General features: G+C 47.6%; 2 protein-coding genes and 1 long non-coding RNA gene across 8 annotated transcripts in view; 1 reads left to right on the top strand and 2 right to left on the bottom strand.

The window, feature by feature from the left end:
• Window positions 1-61: 61 nt before the first annotated feature.
• ACP6 (acid phosphatase 6, lysophosphatidic) lies at window positions 62-7,515 on the bottom strand. The gene is given in 11 exon segments (XM_035540506.2): window positions 62-235; window positions 519-684; window positions 904-999; window positions 2,645-2,745; window positions 3,536-3,668; window positions 5,227-5,314; window positions 6,125-6,204; window positions 6,833-6,950; window positions 6,953-6,962; window positions 7,069-7,197; window positions 7,321-7,515. Coding segments are annotated over 11 exon segments (1,257 nt in total). The 3' UTR covers window positions 62-94.
• Window positions 7,516-18,136: 10,621 nt separating this feature from the next.
• The window catches only part of LOC118245113 (uncharacterized), a 30,303-nt gene continuing 21,582 nt past the window's right edge, over window positions 18,137-26,857 (top strand). For all 6 annotated transcript variants that reach the window (XR_004777763.2, XR_007708629.1, XR_004777762.2 and 3 more), the window contains exon 1: window positions 18,137-18,337. This is a non-coding gene — a long non-coding RNA (uncharacterized LOC118245113). The remainder of the gene's footprint in view (window positions 18,338-26,857) is intronic.
• On the bottom strand, window positions 24,540-25,649 carry GJA5 (gap junction protein alpha 5). Its single transcript, XM_035540719.1, has one exon. It carries the CDS (start codon window positions 25,647-25,649, stop codon window positions 24,540-24,542), a length of 1,110 nt encoding a protein of 369 aa, XP_035396612.1.

Here is a 26,857-nt window from a genome sequence, read left to right as displayed (position 1 = left end):
AGGGAAGAATATACGGAAGAATATAGAATATAGCAAGAATATACGGAAAAATAGTCAAAGATTGTGACAATAAACGGTTTAATTTAAGAACTATTTACGAGTCACTTTGCTGATTCTCCTCCATTTGGGAGCACAGGTTATTGTATTCCTCTGGAGTGACTGAATACTGTGAAAGTACTTCTAGAAATTCTTCCAGTGGGCAGAGACCTGCTCTACATCCTTTCACCACTTGCTCCTGCAAAGGCAAAGAGACAAAATCACAGATCTTTTTTGTTGATCCTTATGCATTCTTCAGCAGGGAAATACGCTAGCCGAGCCAAGTCCATGCATAAATTTGTACTGGATCAAGAGCCAGCTCACCAGAAGGGATACCTTGGCTACTATGGATGAGCTCTAGGTGTCTTACTTTATCTGGCTCCAGAGCATGCTCAAAACAAGTCTCGTTTTACAACTTTACACAGATGCGTGCGAAAACAAAAGCTGAGGACGTGTACAATGGGCTTCCTGTGGGATCTTACCTCCCCATGGTAAGACACGCGAACAAACCACTCTTTGGACTGCCGGTGCTGATACAATTCCAGGGTCACATCCGCAGCGTAAGGGGGCCACTTGTGATCAAAGGTGCCCAGGGCCACCAGGAGAGGAATAAGGGTAACGTCATGAGAAGCATAGAGAATAAGCTTTCTGATTGGAAAAAAAAAAGGGGGGGGGGGGAGAAAAAAAAGAAAAAAAATCCTAAAAGGTTAGCTGTGTTTCTCTGGATAGCCAGTATTGCTCATGCTTTTCCTAGTCGATGAACACTCATTCTCTTTACTCACGCACTCAATATCTTTCTGAACCAGCTTTTCACACTGGCAGCAAGTTGGAATTTACAACGATTAGAGGGAGAGATCTGCCCTGTACCTGGCCTTTTCAGCTGGAGATGAGGAATCTGCTGCTTCTGTAATGTTCTTCTGTAAGGTATAGAAAAGGACACCAACACACATCTGAAGAACTTCTCTATAAAAGAAGCAGAAATAAATCTACTAGTTTTTTAACCTTTGAATTACTTAATTTCAAATGAACGCCTGGAAACCTGCTTTTCCCTCACAAATTGTTAATGTGTATTGAATGTGGCTAAGAACTATTAAATGTGATTCCTACGGTTACTTTTTATTTCAGCAGTTGCTTAGTCACCACTGAGATTCCAACGCGATTGCAGATTGGGAGGGGAGAAGTGCTAACAAGCCAGTCTCACAAGATGTGGTCCACATAAAGGAAAACCCAGAAACTCCTTGATGTTCTCCATCCCATTTTGCTTCACCTAGTTGTGATTCTGGAAGCATGGATTTCAGCCGGGGACGATGACTACAGCTGACTGTGAGCGACCAGCTGAAGTGCTTGGGGTCTTTGGGGGTGGGACTAAGGAGAAAAAGCACCTACATTTACAAAATACATATTTTTATCTCTGTATCAAACAAAGAGGAGATCTTTTGACAACTTCTAGTATGAAGAAACTCTTCCTAATGAATACCTAAGTGGAAATGGAGTATGGTTGTGACTGTTGCTCTCTGGGCTATTGTGTGACTGGGGGAAAATCAGTCATTCGGTACCTGAGATCTCTAATGCAAGTTAAAGAAAAGGCTAAGGCCAAGAGGTGGGGGTTGGTCTATTCTCCCACGTGCCTGGTGACAGGACGAGGGGGAATGGGCTAAAGTTGCGCCAGGGGAGGTTTGGGTTGGATATTAGGAAGAACTTCTTTACGGAAAGGGTTGTTAGGCATTGGAATGGGCTGCCCAGGGAAGTGGTTGAGTCACCATCCCTGGAGGTCTTTAAGAGACGTTTAGATGTTGAGCTTAGCGATATGGTTTAGTGGAGGACTTGTTAGTGTTAGGTCAGAGGTTGGACTGGCTGATCTTGGAGGTCTCTTCCAACCTAGATGATTCTGAGAAGCGTTCTAACAGAAAGGGCAGTCCTGTGCCACCATCTGAGAAGCACGGGTGACTATGGCAGCTGCAAATAAATCTGGAAAGAAAGCTGCTGCTAGGTTAGCAACTCAGCCACCTTTACAAGTCACTGTGAAGTGAGTAATTAACTGCATGTAGCAGCAGATTCTTTTGCAAGTCGTTACACGTGTGCAGGGCCTGGCATCACCTTTTCCACTAGCATCAACACTTCTCAGCCCAGCTGTGCAGGTGCCAACCCTGGGATAAATGTACCTGGGTGGGATTCAGATTGTAGTTGTGTGTCTGCAAGGACAGCCTTGCTTGTGCAGCCTCAGCACTCAGGCTCGAAGCATCTCCCATGCTCTTCTGCTTTTGCCTGTGACACAGGTTCACTTGAACAGCTTTGGCAACTGAGGCATTCACTGCTTACCAGTGACTTAGTACTGTTCCTCGGGCATTACTCCCTCCACAGCTACCAGCAAAATGGGACACGAGCCCACATCTTGGCCTCCTCGGTGTGGTCTCCCTGACTCAAGGCACTGGACTTTGCACTGAGATGGCTGAGGCACAAACCCCTCGAGGGGGCAATAACCTCTGGTGGGGAAACGGGCAGACTGGAAAGGACTTCTGAGCTCTGCCACGGTAAGCTAGCGCAGGTCATCCACCCTGAGTACGCTAGGACAAACCCCCAGGCTGGAGGCACGGGTACAGGCAGTCACCTTGAACCGTCTTCCAGAAAGAAAAGCAGCGAGTCAACGGATCGACGCTCAACTGTCTGCTGAAAGTTCTTCAGCACAGGGCAGCTCGGCAACCCATGCACCTGCAAGGAGAGGAGGTAAGGTAACAACAGGCTTGCCCCTTTCTGAGCCAAGCCTGAAGCCACACAAATGACAGCCCGCAGACAACGGCTGTTCACGTCACAGCGTTTGTACCACTGCATGCACTGCAGTATTCGTATGAGGAATTCCAGTGTGGCTTTTAAACACATGGACTCGCTCCATGTACCAAGAGAACGGACATCTTTCCTTGAGGCTGTGTGAGGTGAGTATAACAGACCTTGAACTATTCAGCTGACAGCTACACCAGCAGGCCCAATTACACTTTTTTGTTGGAGCTAATGGTATTAAGGGGAGGTACGAATACGCCCAGCTCCCTTCCAGTAGCAGAGGCAATCTGGCTCAGGGCCGGCATGCCGGAACCAGAATTAAGATGATCCTGTTAGGTGCCGACTGCCAAAAAAAAAAAAAAAAAGGAAAGCACTTGCCATTACAAGTGCTTTAATGGTGGTAAACAAGGCCCAGCCACCCTCTGAGCTTTACTGCATTACACCTGAAAGAGATACTGGATTTCAAGGTAAGAACATAAACATAGGAGGTAAGTCTTCAGCCATCCTAGAGGAAGGCTGACTCTGTATCTTGCTTTTTAAAAAAGGCTGTGCTGTTTCTATAAACTTTCTGAACTAAATAGAGAGATACCAGGATACCCAATGGTATCAGTCGGCATTGACACCTCCAAAAAAAAAATAAAATTGTTTTCTCCATATGCATGGGGACAGGGAAAAAAAAGAGGTATTTCTTTCTGTAATAGCGTGACAATGCATCTCAGCTCACCTGCTCAGCATAAAGGTTATCAAGGAGAAGAAAAAAGTCCACAGACTTATCACCGTCAATACCCATCTTCTCCTTAATTGTTTTCAAGTCATCAGAGATACCTGGCTGTAGCAGAGCATTCTTCAACTTCTGCCTGTCAGGGGATCAGGAAAAAACACAAACAAAACAAAAACTTTTCACACGTCAGACTTCCTACCCCTCTTTTTTTTTTTTTTTTTTTTTTTTATAACCCCCCCAGTCCAGTGGAGATGTCTCATATCAGGGAGGAGTATGAGCACCGCTGGGTACTGAGGGATTCCTGATGTTGGGAGTCTCCCTGGCAGAGAGGACAAACACTTTGTGTGTCAGCAGTTGGCATCTGCTCTCACGGAGGTAGGGGAACAAAAATTAAGATGTGATAGTAACATCTCCAAAGAGGAGGCTCCTGTAAGCAAAGGCTCTGTATTGGTTAACAGCCAGTCATACTGGAACACTGCAAGCCTGTCTCCAAGGTGCAGCCTTTAACTGCCTCATGGAAGGAAAGAGCTGTGAAGCTTTGAAATGATTCCTGTATGGTGTAGGAAAAGGGAAACACCTAGGTACTCACTTGTAACTTAAATTCATCTCTGACTGTGTTAGAAGCCACCTGCCCCCCTACACTGATTTGAATTTTATTTTTAAAAGTTTAGCTGAGACTATCAATGCTAGCCAGATACTTTGAGTTAAGCATTTTGCATGTTGTTGTTTTTTCTCTGACTCTGGTCTGTTGGGGAAGAGGTGAGAGAAGGTGTTTGTTTAGGAACAGCTGTAGTTTTTGAATTTGATTTCAAAACAGAAAGATTCTGGCACAGGCAGACCTTTAGGCTGGGTCAGTGCTTCTTAGTGCAGCTCAAGAAATCCACCTCAACACGGTTGCAAAATGTGCAGTTGGTGGGATGGAGGGAGGGAGCAGAAGAGCTTGCAGTTTACTCTCCTTTGTGCAAATTTGAATATACTTTGGCTTTCCTAAGCTGCTTCTGTGGGCTGTCATCTCACTGCTGTCAAGAGCAACCTGTGGCCTGCAGTCTCGAGCATTATATAATGAGCTTTTACAAAGGAATTCCAATGACCCTTAAATAACTTTGGACAAAAAGACGCTAATGTATCATCCAACCAAACTGCAATACGTTTGCCTTGTCTGGTTTCCACCTCATGCCCGACCTGGCATAAGCATTTATGGAGTGCTTGATTCTGCAAACACGAGCGTTCTTTTCATGTAGGATGTTTTTTATTTTATTTCAATAGTCTTTGTTAAAGGTGTCAAGGCTTGGTATATTTCTGTTTCTTGAAGGTAAAAGCGTGGCAGGAATGTTGTAATAACCCCCAAACGAGAAGATGAATTTAAAAAGAAGGCCCAGTGTGTTCACACATGAAAGGCATGGTAAAGGATGCAGATGACATTAACGCTGGCCTGCAGCAATGCCACAGAATAGCTGTACATTAGCTAGTAATGAGTGTTTGCTAGTCATACGCTAAATTAAATTTTCTGGTGCTAGTGCTTGGTATATGGCTCTGCTCACCTAGTGTTTTGTACAACTAGCTAACCATTCCCAACAAACAGTAAGTGGCAGGGGAAGAAATTGAGAAATGAAAAGAAAATGTGCTGTTCTAAATTACTACTGCTAAAATGAAACAGCGGTGAAATCATACAGGGAGGCACGGCTGGCAATTACCTGTTCAAGCATTTCAGGCGCTGGCAGTTGTGGTAATTGGGGTAGAGGATTTCTGAGCTTGCTTCATCAGTGACAATGACAACAGATCCTGCGGAACAAGAAGGAAGCTTCTGTGATCACTAGTGCATCTGCATGTCTTTAGACCGCTTTAATCACTCCCCCAGTCTTTCTGCTCAAGCCTACTGTTGTCATCTAGCAATTCCCACTGAGCTACACCTGCAGCACAATCCGCTGTGCTGTTTCTGTTCACTTGGCATTTATTTCCATAGGGCTGTCTGGGTGTACCTTGTAACACTTCCTAGTTGTGTGTTCATTTTTTTCTAGTGTTTGCATGTGCCAAAGATCAGTTTCTGCGTCATGAGGTGTAAGGATCTCTGGCAAAATCACTTTTGATATTTGTTCCTGAGGGAGCAGAGGTGAGTTCTTCAAAACCCAGAGCGTATTTCTAGGACATACAAGTAGTTGTTAACTGTCAGATACAGCTGAAAGTTACTCCATACACTGAACTCATGAGGGATCTTGGTACTCCTATCGCCGAGATACTTTGATTTCTCTGAGAAACTTTTCTCAGATGTGACATTGCATCTTGTGAACACTGGGCCTGGAACTCTTTGCCCTCTTGATTCTGAAGTGCAGTTAACGCAAACCTCCTCAGCAGGTCTGAAATTGCAGCACTGATGGCAACAGATCCAAGCTGAGCACCGGCAGTAAGCTACACAAAGAGAGGGAGCCAGTGACAAGTTGATAAAGAGCACACAGGCAGCACGGGGAAGAGGGCCAGGAGCAAAGAGCTGATGAAGAAGCAACAACCAGGAGCCAGAGAGAGTTGGGATGTGAGAGGTGTGTGGATCTAGGGAAGCCTGATTAAGGAAAGGTACTGGTCAGAAGTCTCCCCAACCTTCTTTCTGCTGTTGGTACAGCCCAGCCAGCAGGCACCGTGTGGACTCCAGGTTCCGGAAAATATTAGTGGAACGGACGCTGAAAGAGAGAAAGCAGCTTGTGAGGTAGCACTTTCTCCTTTGCGTGGACAGGGCTGCAGCTGGGGAGGACTCGCTGGAACCGGGGGTTCAGATTTCACTCTGGCTCTGGAAACCTGCGGTGGGATTCATCTCGCCCTGCTATGGATACCTTAACATACAGGCTATCTGAACTACCATTTAACTTCCCTTCAGAGACAGTGAAAATGACGAATGGGCACTTATCTGTGATTTTATCTCATCCTAATCCAGACACTCCCAGCATTACTGATCTCAGCAGCGGGGGTGCACTTGATCTCACTGAACTTTAGTTATTTCATGTACAGTCAGTTGAGCAGTGCTCCAGAGATGCCTGTTTCTCTTCATTCACCACAAAAGCACATAATGTCAGTGGCTAAACCTAGGTGCAATGAATCTGTCCCTGGTGTCCCTCCCAGGACAGACGGGAAATCAGATGCTTCATGTCATGAGTGAGATCTCACGCTGGGCTCTGCAGACTGACCAGAGATGAAGGCCCAGTCTGCTATGTGAGGGAGAGATGTATGCACTCAGAAAGCTTCCCTAGCGTAGGGGTACTTGCTAGGAGGGGGGAAGTAAGGGGAGGTCCGGAAAGGTACCGAGAGACTCACAGGACTTCAGCAGGCTTAAAGGTCGGTGAGAGAAAGTTGGCTTCTTCCACGTAGCTTCTCCTCAGCCTCTCCCCCAGGGCAAACATCTGCTGCATCCCCACCGTCGTCAGCTGCCCGCGATCGCACCGCCCTGAGCGTGGAGAAAAGGAAGGGTCCGCGTTGGAATACGGAAATAAACAAGCCTAGAGGGGAAATATACGGGGGGAACGTGAAGAAACCCTCACGGGGCGCCTCACCTTGAACGTCGTCTTCTTGTAGTTCTCCTCGTAGCGCGAGGGGGGCCGCGGGCCCCCGTTGAGGTCGGTCACCGTGTAGTCCAGCTTGGTCCGAGCGGGCACCTCCAGCAGCCGGGGGTGCCACTCCACCTGTGTCAACACCGCTTCAGCGGGCAGCCCGGGGGGGGGGGGGGGGCAGCCCCTCGGGACCACCCCAAGCCCCCCGGGGACCACCCCAAGCCCCCCCCCGCTCGCCCCCCGCCTCCTGCTCACCGGCGCCGCCCCCGGGAGGGGCCGCAGCGGGGTGCGGGCGCCATGTCGGAACACCACCTGCACCAGCCTCAGCTCCAGCTCCCCGCTCTCGGCTCCCTGCCCCTCGGGCCCCCCCCCGGCCCCCGCCGCCCCCCGGAGGTGCCGTGCCCACAGGGCCAGCCCGCCCAGCAGCCCCAGCCGCCGGCACCAGCCCATGGCGCCGCTCCCCCGCCGCCGGCAGCCGCGGGGGGTGACGGGAAGCCGAGTGTCCCGCCAGAGGCGGCTGGCGGCGGGGGAGCGGCGAGGGACTACAACTCCCAGCGGGCACTGCGCCACCCCCGCTCCTCCCTCAGTGAACACTTGAAGGGAGCACCCCCCGCACCCTTAATTTTTCCTTCTTTTTTTAAAAAATCCGAAGCCTACGAGCGTGTTGAACTTCTCGTGTCCCCGTGGGCTACCTCACCAGCTGTAGGGAGAAAGAGGAGCCAGTGAATCCCCCTTGGCTCCATCACTGGCCACCCCCTAACAGCACCGATGGGAAGGGGGTTTTGGGGAGGCTGCTGCCTTTCTCTCAAATCTCTGGTGGCAACTCCGGGGTCTTTCAGTCAGCTCATAGCATGAATATAAGGGAAAAAGTCCCGCTGGTGGTTCCCCACAAATGGCGGCACCTCGCTGACAGAAGGGCTCTGCTCAATGCCAGCTCTCCCTCACCCCCACAACCTTGCCAGCTGAGGTCTGCAGGCAGTGTTAAAGATGATGCTCCCAATGTTGTGGTGGTGCTGGTTAAAAGAAGGGCCTTTTCCACAGTCAGGGTGCTAAACAAGTTCTCTTTAAGTGTAGGTGCCCAGGTGGCACCAGTCGAGGTACTCCTGGAAGAGAGCAGTGGCTGCTGATGCAATCAGTTGTGCTACTTAGCATCTTTTTAGCATAGTAGCTAATAACTTTGGTAGATGTGGGAGCTAGGCAGCTGTGTATCCACAAAGCCTTTCTTGGGCTTTATAAAGCAGCAATCAATAGGTTTCTGTCCCCTCCATTCCTATGAACCTTCAAATTCAAGGCTTTGTGGTGAAACATAAGGCATACGTTTGACATAAGTAGTATTTCTGCCAAGGAATAAACTGTTTGCCTGTTCCTTAGACCAAATCTACTTGACTTTGACTTATTAAGGTTTACCGTGTTCCTCCTCGTCTGCCCATCCTGCCTCTATAGGTACGTTATGAGCCCCGCTATTCCTTTCCTCTAGGCTTAGATCCCTACTTTACCCAGCTCCTCTTTTCTCCTGCCCTTGCTTCATGCCTACGCTGATAGCTCTCGTTGCCCTCCTTTTCCTGGTTGCCTTTCTCCTCTCTGTCTCTCCTTCCTGTTTCTCTTCCCTCTTTCAGGGTGCCAGCACTTTAAAACACATTAGAGTTTTAAACTCCTTTTAGACTCCAAGGAGTTTTAAAATCAGGAATATTTAGGACCAGGGAAAGTTTTACAGAAATTTGGGATGATCGTGAAAGCTATGAATCAGTTACTTTATTGCCTGTAAAGATCAGTTCTTTAACTTGTCCGTAGGGAATTGCAGCCCTGATTACAGTGCGTTCACTATATCCTTCTTTCAGATTTTCCCATTTGGCTTTGTCTGTGGGAATTGGTGGAATGTGGTCTTTGGAAGACCACACATGAAAAAAATGCTGTGGAGACTGGGCCAAAAAAGGTGTTTTCAGTAAACAAGGTCCTAGGGAAAGTTCCTGACTGGAGATTGATGCCAGGAGGTGCTGGTGTCTCTGGGACCTCCTAAAGTGCCTGTGGTTTTTGACAAAGGTAAAGGTGTTCCTTCTGTGCTCCACTGCTGCCCTCCCTTCCTTTGGGAAGAGCCTTGCCTCCTCTGTTTCCAACACTTTCTCTTTCTGCTTGGTCCAAAGTGGTCTGTTGCCTTTCTGCTGTTTGTATGCTTTCTGCTGCATTTCCTTTGTACTGGTGCCTAGAGCATGCCCCAAAGGACGCGGGGGAAAGAGCATCAGAAAGCCATGCCTAACACTTAACATCAAGGCCATCATTGTGGCTGCTGACCAAGGTTTGCTTGGCCACACTGAATTCAGAAGCTCAGCAGCTAGTGCAGGTGCTGCTTGTGTTGTCTGGGGCCAGCTAGGACCGTGAGGATGAGCAGACACACTGTCCCCGTCCCCAGTGTACCTTCTTGCCCCAGCTACCTCTCCCTCGCTCCCAGCTGTTCCACTCTTCGTTTTTCCCACTGAATGCGATTAAAGAAATCCTGGAAAGAGACACAAGAATGTTTCCCTTGGGGCTGACCCTGAAAGAAAGAGGAGCCGTGTGTGGATACACGTGGTATAGGCGCCAGGCTGGGAAAGAAGCTCAGTGCAGTCCGAAGGAGAGTGCCTGTAAATGTCTGTTTGGCAGGCTCGGCATTTTCTGCTCTCAGGGGGACCTGCTGGGAAATCACATGTGGCCCCTGTCACCACAGCAGCTCAGCGCTTGCCAGATTTTAAAGGCAAGTATCCTCAAACCAAATGGCATGATTCAGATGGAAACCGAAGGCGAAGGTGAATAAATAATTTGGAAGAGCTGGGCATAGGAAATCCCCTGGGCCTGAATTCTGAGGATGCCTTTGTCAGAGTCTGGTAGGAGCAGTGCCCGGGGGTGTTTCAGGCAGGGCTCGATGGGCTTCTGGTGGGAGACGCAGGAGCAGCAGACTGGCACGTTCAGGGACTCACGCAGCTGGCACGTGCAGGGAGCAGGACAAGGGCGAAGGAGCAGCAGGAGCGAGTGTGGAAACCTGCACAAAGGGCAGAGGGAGGAGGCGGTGCAGGCAGAGAGAGTGGCACAGCCACCAGCTCTGCCATCCCTTTACAGATTGGGGAATGGGGTGATCTCGGTGGTGTCTCGAAGCGGTGCTGTTCCTAAAGGGTTACCTGAGTTTCCAGTGTATACAGTGTGTGAAGCAGAGGAGCATGGCCACAGAAGAGATGAAAAGATTATTGCAGAAGCCAATAAAATAACAAATGGAGAAATCAGGCCTGAATCTCGTGATGTGGGGGGCGAGGGAATAAAAGATGCTGTGTGGAGAGGGAATAGAAAAGGTAGTTAAGAGAGGGGAAAGAGAAGGGAGAGAGAGAGATGATGTGATGTAAATGAGCAGAGGTGGAACAAGGGAAGAGGCTGGCAGTGCATTTATTTGCGTTCCCATTCTAATGTTACGCTGGAAGAAAACCCCAGTTTCTGTGAAGTTGTGAAAACTGGGACTGCAGTGTCCCTCCTGGGGGGAGTTGGCTGCTGCCAAGCAGCATTTCTGTAGAGATGTATTTTAGAATACACCATGCCACAGCAGGCGTGTGCAATTAGAGGAGAGCTCTCCAAAATAGCAGGCGGCTGTCGATTTTTTAGCAAATGGTGTTGCCCTTTTTTTTTTCTTCGTCCAACTGTGTAGAAATTTATTCTAAGATGCATTATCTTTACAGAAACGTTTTCAAAGGACCTGTTATTTTTACCCTTCTGTTGCTTTTTGTGACCAGATGAGGAGCAGAAGGCTATTCCAATGGCCACTGTGGGTGAGCTTCGTTTCATTGGGGGAAGTTAATGAACTCTAACAAATAAGCAAGTTTCAGGAACTCTTGCTCTCTGAAAGCAGAGTGCAGATTTCCTCCTGGCTGGAATTTAACCAAATTACGATGATTGCTACCTTTGCAAAGTATTACTATTCCTTTCATTTGCCTTTTTATTGTGCTCCACAAACGGATCGCATCTCAGAACACTCCTGTGTGGTAAACTTGCATTTACATCTTCATTGTCTTGAAAATAAAAGTGATTCGTAGCGAGTTTCAGTTTGACCAAACCACACAGTCATTATGTGGCTGATACATTGATAAGTTATTTATTCTGTTGTTTGCTTAAAGTTCAAGACCAACTAGCATGATTAGATTTTTTTTTCCACATCATGCATTGAAATTAAGAAGTGTTTAAAAGATACCCACCAAAGAAATAATTTAGCCTGACAGGTTCCAGTGTTTCATTGTTTCTTGGTTTACGTGAAAACCTGAACAAATGGCTAGAGCTGTTTGCGGTGTATATCAGAGACACCACAAAAAATCCTCATGGTAGAAACACAAAGAGAATTTGGACACCCCTCAGATAGATGTTATTTTTTCTCTTTTATGTTCTGAATGGTAGGGGCCAGAATATAGACTTGTGTTGCCTCTGGCTTCTCTGCTTCCTTTCCAAGTGCTTTTTGCTCAGTAAGGGGAGCGAGCTGGAAAGGTTCCCCAGCAGCTGTGGGCAACCACGGGCTGCAGCTGCACTGGGAGCGTGGCAGTGAAGCTGGCTGCCACAGGAGGGTGATGTACCCAGGCTCGTGTGGGTGTCCAAAGCCAAGCATGAGCAGCTAATGCCAAGTGTGGTGTCCCCAGCCCCAGTTTTGTGGGGCACCAGGAGGGTCTGTGTGCAGCAGAAGGGGTCAGATCTTAACTGTGGGTGTTTTACTATCCTGCCCAATACGCCTTTCCAGCAAATGTTCACATGGCTGGTTCTCCAGTTCTGTACAATAGTGCTACTTTTCACTCAGGTGTCTTGAAGTAACAGCAGCTACTCAAATCTCAGGTGCTGTGACCATCAGGTCTCCACTCTTGCAATGTAAGCAAGGATATGTGCAGTATTCATGTTCAAAATTACAGACCTCGTTACACTGCGGCCACAAGAGTCTTCACCATTTGCAACGGTGTTGCTCTTGATGATATCTCTGTCCTGCGAGGATCGATGACCACAGCATCTATAATAAGCTAGTCAGTCTGGGCATGTAAGTCTGTGTTGCATTCAAAAAGAGTGGAAAAATATTTATAAATTGTTCGAGTATGCTATATTGCTTCCCACAGAGCTATATCACTCTTGTCTCTGCTCCAGTCTGTCTGTTGTTGTAAACCTTGCAGCCAGTTGCTTGGTGAGCAAGGCAGCTCGGGAAATGGAAAGAATGTCTCCACTCCTCATTTCTGTGATCCTTTGGGGTGGAATTGGCAAAAATAAACTCCTAGATGCCGCCACAGACCAAGCCCTGCCCACAAGGCATGGTTCATAGTATAGCGTATGGATCTATGCATCTCATCACTTTTCCTGCATGCTCTCACATCACCAGTTTACCTTCCTTGTTTTGGTCAGCAGTGAAATGGTGTGTGTGATGCTTGCGGTCATTACTTTAGTTCTGAACTTGGGTAGGTGATTTGAGACAGTCCTGAAAGCTGGAGTCACAGCATTTAGAGTCAGCATCATAAGGACATTTTCAGAGTCTTTTTTTCTCTGGATTCGAGGAACAGCATGTCAGACAGTCAGTTTTTTCCATGTGCCTCTTGCACGGGACCACGTGATTTTCCCTCTCTTTTCCTTATAAGTTGCAGGCTCAGGCATTTGGTCATTGCGAGCAGCAGAACCAGACTATGCTGGGTGGCATGCTGGTTGTGGAGGGTTCATCCCCGGTTTCTGTAACCTAGTGCAAAAGATGCACTCCCTGCCTTCTGTTTTTCTTTTGTTCAAACTTTGTCATCCTAAACTGGATGGCCTACAGCCATCTGCTGCATTTGGTAGTCTGCGGGATCATGCAGACTCAATTATGCGCCTCTCTGGCATAACAGCAGGGCAGTTTTCTCGTCAGCTTTAAAAGGGTGATTTCTCCATGGAAAATGAAGGCTTAGATAAGGAGAAACCTCCAGAAGCAGGCTCAATAAGCTGTTCCCAGCTGCATCAGATGAAGTCTCTGTGTTTGCATGGCAGAGCTGTCCTGGGTGTGGTGGGAAAGCTGCCAGGCGCTTGCTGCTGCTGCTGAGTTGCTGCATCCCGAGGCTCGGTGCTCTGATGCCGCGGCAGATGTGCTCTCCTGTGGCAGCACTGAACTGTTTGGCACTTATAATCTTTGCCAGCTCCTTTGCTTTTTGTGAGTATATATTATATCAAAAAGTTGGGGATGATATGAAGTTAAAGGAGATGGTGCAAGTGTAAATGATTCTAGTTACTCTTCTGTAAGCAACCAGAGGAGAGGTGCTACAAAGAGAACATTTTGAACCTTACAGTGGGTTCCTAGCAAGTTAAGCTGTTTTGTTACACTTTCATACTCGTACAGAAGTGACCAAACTGTAGGATTCGTGTGTGCTGTACAACCTGTGACGTGTCTTCATCCTGTTGCAGGGTGGGGAGACGTGGAGCTGGGGTGAGATGTTATCCATTTGTATTGCTGCAAGACTAAGTTAAGTTTTGAGATTCAAGGGCAGCTTCCTGTTTTCTTCTTTACCTTCACTGCAGGTGGCAGACCTGCTGGGTTTCAACTTGTGGTCATCCAGACTGGATGTCTGAATCCTTTTAGGTTGCCCATAGTATCCCACTCTCTTTTCTCTTTTAGGATATGCTCCTCTTTGTTATCTGAGGATGGGGACCAGCTCAAGTGGTGGGTTAGTCTGCTACAAGAGGGGAAAAACCTCGTCTCAGGGACCCATGCTATTTACATTCAAGACATTTCTGGTCCCACCAGCTGTTCCATGTGTGTTATTTTCAGAAGGGCAACAATCTGCGGGAGTTCAGGAGGGTGGAATTGTGTGAATTCAGTGGGTGAAGGAGATCAAAACGCTTGGAAGTCTTCGGGCCTCATCATGACAGGGAGTCGGGATCCCAGATGATTATGGTTTACAGACTGGGAGAATTCAAGGAGAGCTCTGAATGTGCTGCTTGTGTGGCTAGGAAGGGCTGCCTAGCTGGGTGTTTTTTAGCTGTTTTCAAGAGTCATCTGTGTTTACACTGCTGGCAGGACCACCTGTTATTTATTGAACAATAATATATATGTGTGTGTGTATAAATTGCTGCATTTCTTCATTTATTTTTAGCTCTTTCTAAAAACCCCCAGCAGGTTTCAAAGATGCTGTGGATTGTAAGTGGTGCCTGACGGCATTGCTCACATTGACGGTTGTCAGAATTTTCCGTGATAAATCTCTGCTTTGAAAGGCATATAACTCATCCTTCTATTCTTGGTCCTGCAGCTCTCATATCCTGGGAAAACAAACCTTTTTTTAAACCGTGTTTTTCCCCACAGGTTTGTGAAAATCTTTTTTTTATTGGCCTAAATAAGACCTTTTCCAAAGCAGATATCGTGTCTTGTCACTTTATATCTCAGTGCCTAATTGCAACTGTGTGGCAGGTCTCTAATACATTTCAGATGGTCAAATGGAAAACTATTTTGCGTATCAGATTGACATAGACACTTGATAGTGTATATCAGTAAAGAGGCGGCAGCAGCAGTAGGCTCCCCACACCAGTCCTAATCAAGCACAAAACCAGCTGAATTATGGCAGAGGCTGGGCAGCCTCTGGATCTGGTGTTGCAGAACTGTAGGGTGAATGCTTCTGGTATCAAGAACTAGCAGAGGGATGAGATGTACCATGTTTTTTTATATCCATTAACAAAGGAGGTGCATACTGCTTATTACTGGAAGAGAAATCCAGTAGGAATCAGCAGCCGATGACTTTAATGAAGAAATACATTTATTCCTTATTAACTTTATGGTTCATATGTTCATAGTGTCTTCCACCCATGCAATGCAAAGCAGCTCTCAATTGTAAATCTGTACCATTCCCCAGTGAAGTCCTGTGATTATGAAGTCTTATAATATGAAGCCATTATGATTTCTAGTGCACGCGTAGGAAAGACAGTGTTGTGAGATCTAATGATTTGTCCTGGTGATGCAGCAAATCCATGGCAGACAGAGAATAGCACGCAGGAACCTGAGTCATGCAACAGTGTTGGAAGGATTGACTTGTATATCTTGTGAAGGTTTTCACTGTTTTTTGAAAGCTGTTGAAATGTTAACTGCAAGTAATTTATTTGCTTGCAAATGGTAGGTGATAATTCAAAGCATGAAGCTAATGAACTTGAAACTGGGTCCTGACACATTAGGAGAATTGTGGAGGGAGCACTGGGAGCTTGAGCTGAATCAGAGTTGATGTAATTTCACATGGAGTGTTCAGTAGGCCATTCAAACACAGATTATTTTTCGGCACACAGCAAGGAAGGCTGTGAGCTAGCAAAGTACATGCAGAAGGGCTTGTATGTGCAAAGTCTCAGATGTTTTTCCAACTGTGTTAGTAGCTATTTGAATTAAGGATACGAACTTTCTTCAGGTCTTGCCTTACATCCATGGCCCATCATGGTTGCAAAAATGTTGCTATTATTTTTATTTCAAAATGGAAATAGTCCTGCACTGCTTTCATGCAAGGTGCACAGGTACATGCACAGTGTTACATCTGTGTTTTATTGCAGCTCCAGACATGGAGTTTAACCTTTGGACATAGTCCTGTTTGTCCTGCTTCCCATGTCCATCTTTTGCCTATCTCAGGCCATTGCATTTCAGTAGTATCTCAGCACCTTCTTAGGGGTAGGCGAGGGCTGCTGTATTCATTTTCCAGATGGATTTCAGGCAAAGAAAGGTTTATTGTCTTGCTGGTTGTCACACACGCACAACTTGCTGGAGTAGGGACTGGAGGGTGTTCTCCAAAGTTTTAGTTGGGTGTCTGAGCCTCTTGTTTGGTCTCTGTGTTATCTCTTGTTGCCGTTCTGAACCCATGTGGCTGTCAGCTGTACCAGTCGCTGCTTCATGGGTATTTGTGCTGCTACCAGTTCTCATGTCTCAATTGGGAGTCATTTAATGCGAGTGACTGAGATTCCTTGAAAGAAAGAATTTGAAGTATCCCAGACAATGGTATGGCTAACAGCAGTTTTGTCTTAAGACTGTTTTTTAGTACTTATTTTAAGGATTGTTGACATATGTGAGTTTTTCTAGGGCTTTGGTATCTGTGGTTTCAGTCATCAAAGGGTCAGAAGCAAAGCAGTTTTTGCGCTGGAGTTTAATATCCTCCCCTTGTAAGACAGCAGGGTAAATGTGAAGAGAAGCTTTTGATTTAATAACTTCAGTGACAGTGAGATCATAAGGAAGGGCCAGCGGAACATTTTTCAAGAATTGTTCAGCGTTTCTGAAGAAAGATTCCTGGTAAAACATGACTGCAAGTTGACAGAGTCAACAAATGAGTCAGCGAGGGGAATGTGACAGGTCTCCCTTACTAAAAGACTTTATTACGCGATCTCTTACTCTCAATTACCCTAATCTGAAGTGGGGAGCTAATGAATATTGCTAAATGGATTGAAACAAACAGCAGCGCTGTGGACAGAAAATAATCATTATGAACTGCAGCACATTGACGGCAGTGAATTTGTCACAGACGTGTGGGTTGTGAGGCTGGTGTGACTACCCCGGCTCTCTGATTAGCTCGGGGAGCGGACCAGCCCCCACGGGGTTGGAGCCACCGGGCCTGAGGGGCTGCGAGCACATGGCACCATGAGGCGGCGTCGGCCTGTGCGCCGAGGCCTACACGCACGGGGTGGTGGCAGCCCCTATCCCACTTGTGGGGAGGGTGCTCGGGGAAGTGGTGGGGTGTCTGTGCTGTAGGAACTGGGCTGGTCACCCTGCAGTGGGTGTGCATGGGGAGAAGAAAAGGGTTGAGGTGTCGCCATGTGAGCTTTTGAGGACCTTATCGGTCTGTCGGGTAGCTCCCTGTGTGGGGAGCCTGTGGTGTGCTTGCTCAGACAGAGATGCCCGACAGGAGTCAGTGAGGGCTATTCCAAGTCCTGTTTAACATAAAGAACCTCTTTACTGAGGACTTTGAAGTGGGTACTTCAATGAGCTTTTCAGAAAGTCCTTAAATTTGACGCATCGGAAAAGCCAGAGACGAAAGGAAACATGGAGAAACTAGAAATGTGGAAAGGAACATCTAGCTGTATCCTAAGAAAAGACAAGACCACAGAGTGGGAAAAATAATCCCAAGTCTCATTTCAGAGGGGAAGAAAAGCTGAGAAAAGAGTTCTAGTGATCTGTGAGGGGAAAGCAGATTCGAAAAATAGTCTGGTTTTCAGTGGAGTATCAGTTACAAACCACATGTGCCCTTGGGTTGTTAGTTCATGTTAGGCAGTGAAGGTGACGGTAATTTCTGCTATACCTAAGGCTTTCTTAATGTGGGATGAATTAGAAGAAAAGCCAGGTGGAAACTGAGCATTATTTAGCAATGGCTAAATTGAGACGTTTGTTTCTGAGCCTTGTTGCCCGTAGCCTGGCACCCATCAAACCGGTTCTGTTAAGAGCACTTTTCAACCTCAAACTCTGTTCCCAGGCTGAACAGCTGGCATGGCATTTACTTAAAAAACAAACCCAAACAAATAGCAGCAAGTTTCTGACCTCAAGCTTGCCTCTCCCTGCTAATCTGATTCCTTTTAAGGGTAGGAGCTGGTGGGTAATGTAATTTTTAGTGAAAGCCTGTGTGTAGCTGAGTATGAGAGTGTCGGATTTTACTGGGGGGGCTGTTAAAAATGGCATGTCCTAGCAGCACATATCCAGTTTCTGGAAAAATCGCTAGATGTGACTTTTGCTCTCTTTATATTGTCATATAGCTGACCACCACGGACATGCCTTTTTAAGGTTAGGCTCATGTCCAACGTGAACAAGAAAATTTAACTCTCTCATGGGTCCCTAGCCATGCATACTGATGTCTGGCTTGGCTGCATCTGCCCTTGCTGTCTAAATTAACCTTATGGTAAAGAGGAGCTACTGCGTGTGAATAGTGAGTGACAAAATCCCACTCGGAGTAATCCCTGAACGCTTTCCCACTTTGGTCCAGCCCTGTCAGATGGAGATGTCCTCGTGAAAAATAACAGCGGTCCATGGAGAGCTCTTCTTGCCTAAGGATGCATCAGAAGAGCAGGACCGCAGAGTACGTGGCCTGAGAGAGTGGGAAGAGGCAGGGTGTCTGCCAAATTCCCTGCCGCCCACTGCCCTGCTCCTGCAGACAGAGCCTCAGGGGAGCTCATCACGTGCCAGCCGAGCAGGAGTTGAGGCCAGAGTAATACGGAAATGAAAAAAGAAAAGGATTGCCTAATCCACTAGTAAGATGTAGCCACTTTGAGGGAGCAACACGGCTTAATGTAGCAGTCCTACAGGCCTCGGTCCAGGAATAAGTTTAAAGGAGTAAGTAAATATTGCAACTTCTCAGAGTTCTGCTTCCCAGCTTGCTCTGGGGGAATACTTTTTGCCAGCAAACACAACGTGATTACTTTTATTCATTCAGAGACCACTGCCTTTGTGTGAATAGGTAGGCTATGAAGCCCTGCGTTAGCTTGGCAAATTGTGTTAGAGGCTGGGGAGTGTTTTTATGCCTGAGTGGCAGTACTTCATAATGCTTCTGCTACATTTTGCACTTGCCAAGTGTAGGAGCTTGCAAGGATGCTGTGAAGCCCTCTGTGCAGGAGCACAAAATGGAGAGAGTTGCTTGCATTAAGAGGCTGATGGAAAATTCAACCCGTCTGGTGGGGACTTTGTGAGCAGACAAGAAAGTGGGGTCTTCTGCATCCCTTGTGCCCACACCTCCTTTTGTGGGACACGTGTAGCTCCCAAGCGGCTCCCAGCCATGCCTTGGGCTGTGTCTAGGGCCCAGCGAAAGGCAGACAAATATGCATTTGAGCTAACCACTACTTCCACCAGCAGAGTATTAGCAGATTACAGGCCTCTCAGATGTTTGCTCTGACTGATATAACCCACAACTGTCCTTAAAACATGTTCCGGTGTGAATTTATGGCATGTACTCCACCGTGGAGGTGTGTTGTTTGGTTTGTGACTGGCAGGGTTGGTTACACAATATTGTTTGTGCTTCCCGGTGGCTTGAGGAACACGCAGCTGCCTCTGGGGTGAATATTTGTACATATGAATTTAAAACTTAGTTTCCATGGCTGACATGCACTTTCTGAGAGCTCTATTGCCCGTCAAACTCAATCACTCAAATATCTGTGGGAAAACAGTGGTGGTATGTGAATGTGGCCTCAGCAAATCCATTTTAAAAAATGTAAAACAATGTTCACTGAAGGAAAAATGAAGAATTTCTGCATTATTTGGCTAAAGTGGGTGTTATAAACTCATTTGATTCTCTTTCTTTTTCTGTCATCACATTTTCATGGTGATGTTGTATCTATCTATATGCGTGTGTGTGTGCTGTTACAATTCCTGTGGTCCCCAGAAAGATCTTTATTCATCTAGACCATACAAGCAACAAACACTGAGGGCAAAAGCAAAGCTATTAATTTTACACTTTGAAGTCACAGTTTTTCCCCCTAAAACGTGTGTCTTAAGAAGCTGCCTCCTTCCATCCTCATTCTCAGTCCATCTGCACATCTGCTGTGGCTGGCAACCTAATCACCAAAATGTTGTGCTTTATTCAAAGCTGTACATGCGTGTGCAAAAACTGGCATAAGCCGTGGATACCCTCCTGTAATCCCTACTGGGAAGAGGTTCCAGAAGTCCTTGGGGCAGTTAGTGGTCTTACTGGGAAAAGAGGGAGGAGGCTTTTCTTCCTGCAGCACAGCCTTCATCACAGCTGGAGGCTCCTCATAGCGCTGCCAGCTCTTTCAGTGCTGAGAGCTGGATACGACACGAACTCGGTGCAGAGCTACACACCCCATGCTGCCCATGTATTGTGTGGGGGGTTTTTGTTTGTTTTAAACATCTTGCAGGTTAGTAGTATAGCCTTGGATAGGGCTGCCTGCTTTTTTGTTTGGTTTATTTGTTAATTTTTTTTAAATGCCATTTGTAAAGACAGTGTTGCCCTTTTCTATCAGTTTTTGCCACTGGGAAATTTCTGATTTTTGTGCACAGAATGGTAGTTCACCAGGTCAGAAGAACAGCACTAGATTTGCCTGTTAACTTTAGTGAGCAGAGGAAAACAGGAGTGGGATGTAATTGAAACAGTGGCATTACATCCCTTCAGCTGCCTCTCAGCTTCATGCCAGTTCTTGAAGTCATTCTTCCTCGCTTGGATAAATAGAAATTGGGTGCCAGCTGCTCTTGGGGCCCAGAACAAGAGAGACTACAAGCTGTCCATACCTTCATTCTGCTGAGCCCGTGCTTATAAAGACTCTGGGCACCCTTTTGGCAAGACTGCGTTGTTGCTGAGAGCCTCGGAAAGGAGTGGCGGTGGCAGCGGGGGCTCCTGGGGACAGTGGTTCCCTCTGGGGACAGCAGTTGCCTCTGTAGGCCCAGGCCAATGGCTGGGCAGCCTCCACCACTCCTGCTGGGACTCTGCCATGCTACGCTGACTTCTGGAATAGTGCATTTCTACGGTCTTTGTGCTTGAGACACCTGTGGTCCAGTCAAACATGTTCTCATTCCTATGAGTATGCAGTGCGTTTACTCTTTGTATTTATTTATTTATTTATTTGTTCTTCCTAATTCCTTGGCCTCCACTATTTTGTGGAAAAGTGTTTGAAGGAGAATAGTGTAGTCTGGCATCTTTTCACCCGTTCTTTTTTAACAGTCTTAAACAGCAGCTTTGAGTTTGCACGAGTATTGCCTTGCTCACGTATTCTGAAAGAAGAAACAACTTGCTCAACCTGCATGCTGGGCATCAGCTGTTACTTTTAGGTATCTCCCTCATTTGTCTTACTCCACTCAACTGTCTTGCTCTGCTTTTTGTAGAAATGAGAGGGGGTACTGGAGTGACCTTGTCTTGATTCATTACTTTGTTAGTTTTGGCATTCTATATATTTTTAAATATAGCTTTTCCATTAATAGGTTTAAGTCTTTCTGTTTTAAGAGCTTGGTGAAACACACATTTTCTGTTTTCACATCTCAGACTCGACAGCTGATTAGCAAACAGCTGTAGGACAGAATTGGCTTCTGGCTCTGAAAGACACCAGTCGGAGAAGGCAATACTGGAATGGTTTGAGGTGTGCTCATGGAGGTGAAGACGGGGGACAGTATTTCTGTTAAATGGCAATTCCAGTGCTCACTGGAAAAATAACAGTTTTGAGAGACTGAGCTAACCCCAGCAGGTAAGGCTCTTGAGAAAAGAGGGACAAATGCAGAATAAAAAGATCTCAGGTGTTTCCTTTTTTCTCCCCAGAGCACTGTCTTTGTAATGATGCAATTTAAAGACTGACTGCCTATCCGAGGACTGAATTTAATATATGATGTTGATTTAGGTCACAGCTAAAAGATTGTCCATCCATCCATCCATCGGGGACAAAGCAATAACCACAAACTCTGTCTGAAATGACAGGCCAGCCTCTCCGCTTACTGGCTGAAGTAAATATGCTCCTACTGTGGTGTGACAGCCTGGCTGGCCTTGGCAATGGATTCCACCAGTCATAAGTTTATGGTCTGTCAGCCAGTGCAAACGTCCATCCATCAACTATTGGCCACTTGTTATACCTAGAAGACGGGTCCGGGGAGGCATTAAGGCAGGAGTGACAGAGGGAGATTACCTGCTTTGATGCGTGTGTAGAGCTGGGCTGGTGTGGTTGTCCTCCTGTGGTCTCAGCGACCACCAAAACCCAAACTGTGAACATGTTTGGATTGTGGAGGGCTGAAATAGTGTAGACTTTTTTTAACCGTACCTTGCTCTCCAGCAAGGAGTCGTTACCCCTCTGAGTGCTTGTAGTGCAGAGTTTTTAAAGTTTGCACCACTGCTTGTCATAAACTGAGAATAATTTATTAAACTAGGCCTGTGTTAGTGCCTAAATGGCCCCATGAAGCAGCAATATCACTTAATAGCCAGGTTTTTCAAAGGGAAATCCATGAATATGCTTTAATAAGCTCCTGGCTTATTAAATACATCTCTCCCAGCAAGGTGGCACCCTAAGGGACAGGCACAACCCAAGGCTGCACACATGCCAGTTAAAAGCTGCCAGGCCTGATAGGACTAAGGACTAATCCTGCCTCCTTGCTGCATTGTGTGGCAGTGGGGGCCTACATGGCATCCTCTTTTCTGGGCTGAATGACCCCTGCCACCCCCAGACAAGGTTCCTCTGATCCTAAAGGGTCCCTCCTGTTTCCACCAGTTAAAGGTCCTTGTTCTGGTGTCCCTGTGAAATTTTCGTTTGGTTCTTTATGCCCCTGCTGGGGCCCAGTGCATTACTGGTCTCCAGCTTCCCAGTGTGCGGAGTCCCACGGGATGGGAGAGCGTGTGGAGAGAGGAAGGAAGGGCACTTCCTCTGGGTGGCCAGAGGGACCCGAGGTCAGAAGAAGGGAGCCTGTGAAAGCCAGAAAGTGGGAGCAAGGGATGAAGTTCAGACTGGGTATGGGAAGGAGAGGCACAGGCTCTGGGTGTAAAGGTGTGCTAGGGGATGGAAGCAGGGAGAGTTTCTGTCACAACAAGGCAGGGCAGCTGCTCCCCGGCCAGCTCTTCCCGTTCTTCCTTGGTAGTGCAGAGGGAGCTGGAGGGGTTTTCTGCTAGCCAGTCAATCAATCATTTCCCAGTGTTTATTATTTATGCCCCTGGCTGAGCTCTCCCCTCATCCCTGCCACTCTGGGCAGTGGGAATTTTTGTGATCTCTGAGCAGCAGAGGCTGGCGGGCAGCCGGGTCAATGGTAGCGGCCTGTTCTCAGCCATACGAGAGGCAAAACACCAACAAGAAGAGATGGAGTTAGAACTTTATTAGGAGAAACCTAGGCACAATGGACTAAAAATCTCATGTTAAGGAGAGCGAGCACACAGGTCTTTTCAGGATTATAAAATACATGTTTATAAAACACCTTACAAACAACAAAAAAAGTTTTTTTCCCCCCTCTGTGTGTGGTTGTGTTTGTATATGTACAGAGAACTGTACCAAAGCTAACTGTGTAACGGGAGCAAGGACTCACAAACTTTTTCAGCAGCTGCTAAGAGAGGGAATGGCTCGGTCCCCTCGCAAGCTGGTCCCAGGCCATTCACTCACACAGTCCAACAGCAGGGTAAACAATAAGGAGCAGTTTAGCTCTGTATGGCATCCCTCTTTAAAAGAGGAAGGTCAGCTCTGCAGTGAGAAAATGTATCTAGGGTGGGAGCTGCCTGCAGACCTCACCCACCAGGCTCACTGTGCAGTGCTGGGCTCCAGAGGCAGCTCTGGGAGGCTGCGGTGGAGGAAAGAAGTGGTCCATAGGTGGTTCCTTACACCACGTGCACCAGAAGTGAAGAAGATGACCTGATGGAAGAACAGAGATTTGCCGGGAGGACAGATATCGTGGCTTGCAGTGGCTGGCGGGTTTGAGAGAGCAGCCAGGAGCTCACTGATGTGCGGGACCTGGAAGGGCCTCTTGCTCCTTGCAAAAGATGCTTAAGTGTTTTTTTTTTTTGTAGGGTAGTAGGGAGAAGACACAGGCCGTACCTCTTCTGCAGGTAAACAGAGGACGTTTTTCTCCCGAGTTGGCAGCTGTCAGCACCCTTTCAGCAGCATTCAGGTTGCTTGAAAGATGAGCATAAGAAGGGGAAAAATCACTTTGTTTCCACTTGATGATTCCTCCTTTTTTACTAGGTGGACGTCTGTTCTCAGAGGAAAATCTCTATTTCTGTTAGTGGATGCCTTGCTTAAAATTGCTGACATAAGTATGTTGGGAAAATTCCCTAGTCTTTGTCAACCGATCATCTGAGCGATATCCCAGGGGCCAGCCTGCTGTGCTGGGGTAGGAATGAGGAAGGGAATCCAAAGTTAGACACGAAGCAGCTGTGTGTGGGGGGACCGTGGCTGTCCTTATCTGTCTATGGGGACAGTTCTATGCACAGTGTCAAAAAAATTCAAGTAGAGTTTATCGTATAGGTAAACTGGTATAAAATATACGGGCTCAGGTAGAGAAAGGGAAGGTTAAAAAGAGAGAGAACAAAGAAGAGAGAGTCTTTCTTTCAGAAAGCCCGCCGCTGTGTTTCTGCTCCCTGCAGGTGAGAGAAGCTTCAGCTCGGTATAATTGCCCAGTGCTGTAGCGAGTGTTGGACAGACATCAAAGGAGATGCGAGGGGGCTGGGGGGATCGAGGTCCAGTCAGTCTGCTGGATGCAGCGTCGCAGTGGATGGCTGGCCTCGCGTTTGGGGCAGCCAGGCAGCCTCAGGAGCGTGCTAGCCTGTGCTCTACCAGTCTGTGGCTAAGGATGGCGATTCCCCAGTCCCTGTGGGTCCCATGGTGAGAATATGGCCAAGAGCTTCACACCTCGAGACTGGTGCTTCTTCTCAGCCTCCAGGAGTGCGTCGTCCAGTGGCTGCCCCTGCCGTAAGCTGTGAGAAGTGTCTGCAATGTGATGATGACATTCACCGAGAAGGAGCAAGAGGGCGTTAAAAGAGAGAGAGGTTAGTGGCAAGAGTCTGCGGCCCACTTTGCAGAAGTTTTACGAAGCGCTGAGACCACTCCTTCTCCTCATCCCTCCTGGCGACAAGTCACACAGACAAATCATCCGACCTCGCCTTGCTGCTGGCACGGCTGGTCTTGCTGAAGCGGCGTTTCTCGTTGAAGTAGCTCTCGGGGAAGGCAGGCGCCGCGCACTCGTTGGCCACCTCTGGGCTCTCCGCGTAGCTGGACTTCATGAAGGGCCCTTCACCGGCAGCATCCTCCTGGCCGTGGACCCTCTCGGTGGCGAAGTTGGCGGTGTTCTGCTGGGAGGCCATCTTGTTGCTGAAGGGGCTGATGAACTTCCCGTTGGGACTCGCCAAGCACTGATTAAAATCGGGCGGGGGAGTGTACATCTGCGCCCTTTCCACTTGCGGGGCGGACTCCAGTCTGCCAGGAGCTGTGCTGGGGCTGGGTTTGTAAGCCCGGGAGCACCTCTCTTTGGCTTTCTTCCAGCCCAAGTGGTACAGCTCGGCCAGGCTGAGGAACAGGGACAGCACGGCCACAGCCAGCATGAAGACGATGAACACGTTCTTCTCTGTGGGACGGGAAACGTAGCAGTTGACAGGGTGGGGGCAAGGTGCCCGCTGGCAGATGTACAGGGTCTCCAGGAAGATCCCGTACAAGACGTACTGTCCCACAATGAAGGCCACTTCCATGGCAGTGCGAATCAAAATGCTGTAGACATAGGTGTTCAGCAGACTGCCCCTGAGGATAATTTTGCCTCCCGATTCATCCCAGCAAGACAGCTCGGCCTTCTCTGCCACGGGGCACTTCTGCTGGTAGTAATTGTCACCGCTGTTCTTCATCTCCTGGGCCTCTCTTTCTGCCTCCTTCATCTTCCTCTTCTCCTCCATGCGCACCGTGTGCATCGCGTGGCCCATGTACACCAGGGATGGGGTGGAGACAAAGATGATCTGGAGGACCCAAAAACGGACGTGGGAGATGGGGAAAGCCTTGTCGTAGCAGACGTTCTCGCAGCCGGGCTGCTGGGTGTCGCACATGAAGTCAGACTGCTCATCCCCCCAGGAGGACTCGGCTGCGGTACCGAGTACCAGCATCCGGAAGATGAAGAGCACGGTCAGCCAGACTTTCCCCACCACTGTGGAGTGCTTGTGGACCTCCTCGAGGAACTCGCCCAAGAAACTCCAGTCCCCCATTTCTGCTCACCAGGAGGAGGGAGAAGGCTTGAAGGCAGAACTGGAGACAGCCTCTGTGGGTGAAAATAGACAGAAGAGAGGGGTTCTAAGGAAGGTCAGGAAATGCCCAGCTGGGGATGCATGGAGTGGAATGATTTGGCTTGTGTCAAAGGAAATGTTTTTATTTGACCTGAGATTAATGAGTTCTGCTTTGCTAAAAACTTTGTTTCACGTTCACCAAACCCTTATTATTATTATTATTATTATTATTAATCATAATCAAACTACAACCTGTTAAATGGGCTACTGCAATTTTGAGGGTGAACCAGACTTTTCCTTGGTTCAGAAAGTCCTTTCACTGTGGTCTGCGTACTGCATCCTCTGCTGACTGTGTAGTTAAAGCAGTAGTTATCCATTTGCAAACTGCACTCTGGAGAATCCTTAAATGGATCAATCCTCTGGGATCTGGGGTGTACTGCTTGGTCTGGGCAGTGCCTTGGCACATTCATGTGTTGCCTTTGCGTAATATCTGCACTGACACTTGGAACGTGAAGTGCTTGCAGCTCTGAGCTTTGTGTCTGAGCTGAGTGTCACCACTGAAAGAAAAGCATAGAAAGCCTCCCTGTTGCCCACCTGCACCTTGCCTGCAGGTTTTGCTTTGGTTTTGCAGTATCACCAGTTACAAGCATTTTATTTACAAGTTTGAAGTGTTTTGGGTATGTAAAGACTTTGGTGAGCTGTGCCAGTCCTGTAAACCTAATCTGCTGCCACTCTGCCATACCTCTTAAAATGGGAACTGCTGCAAAGTCTACATGGTGGATCTTGCTCCCTCCTCTTTTCTTAAGCCCTGAGACAATATTCACTGCCCAAATGGCATGGACAAAGGAAGCAAGCCTCCCTTGAAATACCTCCCAAGGACCAGCATCTCCTGGTAGGTGGTCTGCTGAGAGGAAAGGTTAGGTGGGCTGGTAGTAAGACTGCAAACTCAGGATGTAGGAGAACCCGTTTTCTTTTTGTTTCTGACTCTGGCAGACTCTTTCTGGCCAAGTCACTTAACCCCCCGGATAAAAGGGCTTAATCCATTTTTTTGTGGGGTTTTGTGGGAGTACTTGGGTGATCATTTGATGCAGTTATACTCACCATACTGACCTTCCCAGGGCACTATCTTGTGTGTGGGTTAAGGGCTGGGCACTATAAAGTATGCATTATTACCTTGGAGGTAACGTTCT

This window comes from Cygnus atratus, chromosome 1, assembly GCF_013377495.2.
Source record: "Cygnus atratus isolate AKBS03 ecotype Queensland, Australia chromosome 1, CAtr_DNAZoo_HiC_assembly, whole genome shotgun sequence".
Taxonomy (NCBI): domain Eukaryota; kingdom Metazoa; phylum Chordata; class Aves; order Anseriformes; family Anatidae; genus Cygnus; species Cygnus atratus.
This window is presented reverse-complemented; position numbering and strand designations above follow the sequence as displayed.

Coding starts and splice junctions, on each gene's coding strand:
- GJA5 (XM_035540719.1), bottom strand. CDS start 25,649: ATGGGGGACTGGAGTTTCTTGGGCGAGTTCCTCGAGGAGGTCCACAAG.